Source organism: Sinocyclocheilus grahami, unplaced genomic scaffold (assembly GCF_001515645.1).
Source record: "Sinocyclocheilus grahami isolate Dianchi unplaced genomic scaffold, SAMN03320097.WGS_v1.1 scaffold34.1, whole genome shotgun sequence".
Lineage (NCBI taxonomy): Eukaryota > Metazoa > Chordata > Actinopteri > Cypriniformes > Cyprinidae > Sinocyclocheilus > Sinocyclocheilus grahami.
The window spans coordinates 2654883-2661665 of NW_015505213.1; the positions used below are offsets into that span (position 1 = coordinate 2654883).

General features: G+C 37.4%; 1 protein-coding gene and 1 long non-coding RNA gene across 3 annotated transcripts; both read right to left on the minus strand.

Moving 5' to 3' along the window:
* Window positions 1-114: 114 nt before the first annotated feature.
* On the minus strand, window positions 115-3354 carry LOC107581380 (small ubiquitin-related modifier 3-like). 2 transcript variants are annotated; one of them, XM_016266938.1, is made up of 4 exons: window positions 3197-3354; window positions 2203-2331; window positions 1750-1821; window positions 115-1168 (listed from the first exon to the last, which is right to left on the minus strand). In XM_016266938.1, exons 1-4 carry the CDS (start codon window positions 3215-3217, stop codon window positions 1106-1108), a joined length of 285 nt encoding a protein of 94 aa, XP_016122424.1. In that variant the 5' UTR covers window positions 3218-3354; the 3' UTR covers window positions 115-1105. The 2 variants fall into 2 exon arrangements, with proteins under 2 accessions (XP_016122424.1, XP_016122425.1); XM_016266939.1 differs by lacking the exon at window positions 3197-3354 and adding an exon at window positions 2589-2678.
* Window positions 3355-4400: 1046 nt separating this feature from the next.
* Window positions 4401-6487, minus strand: LOC107581446 (uncharacterized). Its single transcript, XR_001608832.1, has 5 exons — window positions 6375-6487; window positions 5651-5740; window positions 5126-5211; window positions 4606-4715; window positions 4401-4527 (listed from the first exon to the last, which is right to left on the minus strand). It is a non-coding gene; the product is annotated as an uncharacterized lncRNA (long non-coding RNA).
* Window positions 6488-6783: the final 296 nt, after the last annotated feature.

The window sequence follows — 6783 nt, forward strand, 5'->3', positions numbered from 1 at the left end:
GACATGAAGAAAAGCCTCAGCAAAAAAAAAAAAAAAAAAAGTACCAAACTGTATTTATTGTTTACAGTAATAAAGGACAACAATTTTTTTTACATAGCAGTGCAGAAGGATGCCAACATCTGGATAATCTTTGAGTCAAACTCTCTCCCTTTCAGCCATATGAATTACTGTGGGAGGGCAAGAGATGTTAAAAGAAATCAGACCAGTCCTTGTGAGCGATGACAGATACATCGCCTCAAAGCCTGAAAGGATTCCCCTTTGTTTTGCTTTAAGTCCTAGTCATAGTTTTGGGATTTAAAAAATAAAATAAAAAAAAAGGGTGAAAAGTAATGAACAGGAAAAAGATATATTGGTATTTTAGGTCATTCCTGTTTCCTCAACCAACACTCAAGAGGAAATAGGAATGGTAAATGGATATATTTCTAGACATTTAAAAGTATAAACACAGAACTAGTTGGTCTAATCCTGCCCCTATTTGCTAATCGAGTACCATCTTTGGGGTTTGGTCCTGAAAGGGGCACTGTAAATTGTATCATGTAGTCAGTCTCTTCATTTTTAATTGACCTCCACCGAGATGGTTCACATATCGTATCTACAGTGAGCTCATACGAGAAGCGGCCCCATTAAAAGGCAGATGAATACAACACTGGCTGAACATATTTCTACAACACATACAGGCAAATAGAATCCGAGTTGAAACAGGCCTACTTAAAGCTCTTAAGAACTGAAAGGTGAAGGGGGAAAAACTATGCTTCCTCACTTTTTATTGGGCAGAGATACTATGGAGGGGGTGAACGGTTCCTAGGGCTTGAGTGAATCGGTGTTCGGAGCAAGATAAAACCCTGCATGGTGGCTGGTGTGGATATTCTGAACAACTACGCCCTCTGGCCGCCTTCTTGAGTTTGTTCCCCCACCACAGTAGCTGTCTAACCATTGTGCATATAAATATTACTAGAAACACATTTGCGATGCCCACTCTATGAAAGCTAGAGATGACAGAAAAGAGACAAAGAGAGAAAGAGAAGGGGAAACCATGTGAAAGCATCTGAATGAAACATCATGAGGAATAAAATAGATAAGTGTGGGGCCCAGGTGGTGTGGAGTTCTAGCAGGAGCCACCAGTTTGCTGCTGAAATACGTCAATCGTGTCCTCGTCCTCCATCTCCAACTAACAAATGCAAAGTTAACATTAGGTAATACATTAACTAACAACAAAAAATACATTACAGTATTTTTAATCCTTTTTTTAATATTAGTTAATAAAATATTACAGTTTATTGATAGTTTGTGTCTTGGGAAGCTTTATTTAATATAAGCAGATACAACTTTACATTTTTAATGCAACGGTAAATGTTGAAATTAACATTAAGATTAATAAAAGTTAACAATTTACATTGTTAGTTAATAACTAATGTTACAAATGGAACCTTACTGTAAAGTGTTACCCAATTAGGTTATCAAAATTATATTTATTATTCAATCATCTTTTGGTCACACAAAAAAAACTAAATAAATAGAATAAATACATTTTTAGTTAGCTGCAAAGGCAACATTTCTCAATTGTTTAAAGGACTAAAATTACTAAAACAGAAAAAAACCCTAATAAATTGACAAAAACACAATTACTGAAACTAAAATGAAAAGCAAAAACCAACATAAAAGCCCACACACCATATTAATACTATATTAGTATTCAAATAGCACTACAATAACACGAAATTGTCACAAAAAAGGGGCACTTTTACTCACCTGCGCCGGTGTGTCTGTCTCATTAATCGGTTGCCCGTCAAATCTAAATCTAATCTGTCTTATCGACAAACCCTGAAATAAAAGCAATATTTACATCAGTCTTGGAACTGGATATATTATAGAATTTTAATAATACTTTAAATAAATATGGAGCTCTATGAGCATTTTGTGTTCCAAAATCACAGTGACTCGCATGGACGGCCCACACACGGTTCCATGAGCACGATTATTGATCAAGTGCAGGGGTGTCCAAACTCGGTCCTGGAGGGCCGGTGTCCGGCAGAGTTTAGCTCCAACTTGCCTCAACACACCTGCCTTCAAGTTTCTAGTATGCCTATAAGTGCTTGATTAGCTGCTTCAGGTGTGTTTAATTGGGGTTGGAGCTAAACTCTTCAGGACACCGGCCCTCCAGGACCGAGTTTGGGCACCCCTGATCTAGTGGAATTGCCTTACCTGTCTCTCACAGTACGCTTTCATTAATTTGCTGAGTGGCGTGTGCCTTTTAATTTTGAACTGGACCACCGAGCCATCCTGCCCCGCTACCTTCAGATTGATGTGGTCGTTCTCTGTTTTCACTCCCTCCTGAAAAATAAAGTGCATGCATGAGAAGACAGCGAAGATCAAAGTGCAAAATGTACACATATGAGATGCATGAAGCACAATCCTGCTTGCCCTTGGAGGGCTATAACTTAAGCAGCGGACAAGGCCTAGTAGTGGATGCTAAGCTTTTAAGAACTAAGTGAATTGAGGGGGGTTAAAAACATTTAACATTTTATAACAATGTTCAGAACATCCAACTATTCAATAGTAACAGCAGCAGTGAAGCGAACGAGACGTACAAAAACAGACATGCAAATACGGCAGCAAATGTTAGCCGTCTAGTCAAACATTGTTGCAGCTCTGTGCGCCATTTTTAAGCATCTGGCGCAGCGAGGTGCAAGTCGGAACTCAATACCGTAACCGACGGATTAATCAAATCAAACTTCTTAGGTGAATACTTTTCACCTAGCGTGGAAAATACACGGTATCCGTTCATTTATCAACCAAATGGCGGACGACACTTGAGTGCTGAGACACTCTTTTATATTCCGTTTCGCGGTTCTTGCGGCATTTTCTTACGCTAGTGGCGTAACGTGGCCGGTCAGCGCCACTCCGCTCTCACAAAGAAAACCCCGCAAACGCTGAATTACACCGGGAAAAACGCGCGGTGCGTACAAAATGATAGCGTTCTTCGACTGACCATTTAAAACACGCTTTAATAAAAACACAAGCCAGAAAATTGAAAACGGATGGCGTTTGTATGAAAACAAGACAAAGCTTGCGTGCCGACCGCCTTTCTCCCGCATATATGCGCAATCTGACTGAAAATGAAACTGGAACTCGGCCTCACGCGGCTCGTTTTGAGCAACGCCTCAAAATACGGCAAAATTACAAATCGGATGCTCACCTTAGGCTTGTCTTCGGACATTTTTGCAGGTGACTGTTGGTCTGTATTATGGAAATATACTGAACACAAGATGCGCTCTCCACACTAGACTAGAGCAACACAGCTGCCGACGGGAACGCGCTTTCCTGTACTTACTTTATCAACGATTGGTTGGTTTCGGGTCACGTGATGCTCCTGTAGCTCGTGGGAGCGAGCAAAGCTCCCCGCTGGTTTCTGTGGATAATCAGGCCTGTGCTCATCGAGTACTTTTAGGTCTTGACATCAGGGCTAATGAATTAGCTGATTTTTAATTCAAATGTACATATTGCTTTAACAAGAGACACAACTGTAGTTGATAGGCATAATTCATCTTTTGTGACCCTGGATCACAAAACCAGCCATAAGGGTCAAGTTTTTGAAATTGAAATTTATACATCACTAATAAATAAGCTTTCCATTGATGTATGGTTTGTTAGGATAGGACAATATTTGGTTGAGATACAACTATTTGAAAATCTGAGGGTGCAAAAAAAAGAAAAATCCAAATATGGAGAAAATCACCTTTAAAGGTTCTTAGCAATGCATATTACTAATCAAAAATTAATTTTTGATATATTTATGGTAGGCAATTTACGAAATATATTCATGGAACATAATCTGAACTTAATATCCTAATGATTTTTGGCATAAAAGAAAAATCACTAATTTTGACCCACGCAACGTATTGTTGGTTATTCACTGCAAAAAGAGATGTCAAAAATGACACATGTGGTGAGTGTGCTCAGGGACAACACATGTTAAAATTTCAATGTCAAATTTAACACAATTTGTGTGTAAAGATGGATCACACATCTACTGTGTAATGTAATTTAACACACGTGTCATTTAAACACATTTGTGTGCAACTGAAAATTATCAGAAACTGCTAATTAATGTGTTAATATGACAAAAATAAGCATTGCCATCAATTTGTAATTCTACAAAATTGAAATAAAACACAGATGTAAAAATGTTAGCAATTTAATTTCTCAAAAATGTTCAGGGTAGAGAACAATGCATGCACAGAGGCACAACAAAATGTTCTAAATCTCAATTTCATAAATTTAATTTAGATGATACAAATGCCTTGTACTGCACAACTATTAGCTACAATACAGTATACATTAAACAGTGTTACCAACATCAACTACACCTTGGATGATTGAAAATCATACAAGAAATTGTCATTTTGTCAATCGTCGCAATGATGTATTGTCATGTTGTGCTCTTCAAACTCTCAATGTAGACTGGCTGTGGTCTGGTCTTTGATGCGGTCTCAAAACTGCTGCAGAGGGATGCAATATGGCTCCAGGCTTAAAAACAAATACATTTCAGGTGTTTAGAAAGCATCAAGACATCATTAAAAGAATAACTGTCCATGTAAAACATACCGAAATGGAAATTGGAAGGAATGAAATTTCATATTTAACACTGCAGCGACTTCCAGGCAACGGTGGCAGAAGATATGCCAGAACAACCAGCATTGGGTAGCACTTTTCATCTGAAAATGAATGAAAACAGATTAGAAATACAATAAATGTTTAAGTGCAGGATTAAGAGCAGCCCAAGTAGGGTTGTTGTGATAATCACAATATTGCAATACCACAATACTGACAAGCCAGCTGCCTAGGATGGCAAATCATTTTCTTTAAGGTTAAGCCCTTCTCATTTTACACTAAATACATGCGTTTTTAATGTTAAATGAGTTAATTTTTTCTTTAAGACTTTGTGTACCATTGTGATTATTTACAGCGGCTCCATAGATCTGCACTAAAGAAACCTAAACAGTCAGAGATCAACATGTGCAATTACCTGCATCTGTCCTTCTTCAGGTCAAGTCATATATTAATGAATATTTGTTATAATAAATTATACACAAAAGATGTAAGTAAAGAGTTCACACATACATACCATTTGCTTGATCTTCCATCCCCTCTATAAGAGATGCACAGTCATTCCTTTCCATGGTAGCTTCAGCTTTCAATTTCTCAATCTTTCTATATATATTTATATTAAAAAACAGTGTTACTAACAATATCAGAACTTTTGCATTGTCTGTTAAAATATCTTAAAAGGGATATTTCACCAAAAAATGAAAATGATGTTATTGTTACTGTTGTTGTTACTCCCCCTCATGTTGTTACAAACCTGTTTCTTTCTTCTGCTGAGCATAAAATATATTTTTATATATACGGTAGCCTTTGACTTCCATAGTTGCAAAGAAAAAAAAATACTATGGAAGTCAGTGGCTACCGTCAACTGTCTGATTAGCAACGTTCTTTAGAATATCTCCATTTGTGTTCAGCAGAAGAAACACTCGTACAGGTTTGGAACAACATGAAGGGAAGTAAATGACAGAATTTTTATTTTTGGTTGAACTATCCCTTTTAAGTAACGGAAGAAAATAAGTAAAGACTGAACTGCAATGAGACCTACCACACTTGGCATATTCAAGAAGCATGGGTACTCAGATGGTAGAAGTCCCCTTCGATAGCCACGACCTATGCCTGATCTTCATCTCCACTGCTGATTTAATAAAAGATACAAAGAATTGAAGAACAAAGTATTGATCTCAACAATATACCTTTTAATTAATTTCTAATATCCATCAAAGATTCAGATGATGTAGTAAACTGTAAGTTAGTTTATCATGAGAAATTTAAAGGCCAACTGACAACAGTCAAGGAATGCAACAACCAAAATGTTTACATTTCTCCTTGTTTAGAGGACAATTTAAGTGACACAGCTTACCCCCCCATTGCAGAAAATGACAATGTATCTTCATTACTCCAAAGTTTTTCTTCCATCACCCCTTTTGGAACAGACCTTTTGTTGTCATGAGGATGAAACAAAACCTGACTGGCTGAATGCACTAATTGGTCGGATCTTTTGGGACTTCCTCCATGAGAAATACTGGGCTGATAAAGTCCAACAGAAGATTCAGCGAAAGCTGAGCAAAATTCGGGTAAGAGAACAGATAGGAATTACAGGATGTTCTTTAACTGGACTAAGTGTGAGGAGGTAATGTTCTTTTAAATCTTCCTTAAGCATGGTTTCGAAAAGTAGAATAAATAGCTTGCGATATTAATGTTCCTACCCAGTGTGCAAAACAAAAAAAAACACATTTGGCTGTTTTTGACATTAATTACATATTACTTACAAATCCATCTCCTTTTCCTTTAATCCGACCCGGCAAAGATGTGAAAGTAGTGACAAAAACAAGCTTTTCAGCACTTGATGGATAAAGTTAACTGAAAACAGAGCATGTACAATATTAAAACACTTATCTGACAGGGCAAACACCACTGAGTAAAATTCAGAGTGGTCGAATATGTTTTTGAATTTATATACTTACAATTCACCCTTCTCCACCAAGTGACTGACACAAACTTTGACAAGCAGTCTCCTGGACTTGAAATGATCCTGTGTTCCTCAGGTAACTTAACACTGCTGCTTTGCTTTGAAGTAGAGAGTGCAGGCCTCCCTGTTCATTTGGCACTGGAACATGCTATATTACATGACATGATGGCCGTGAGTTTGACCTTTTAAACGCTATTATGCACATAATA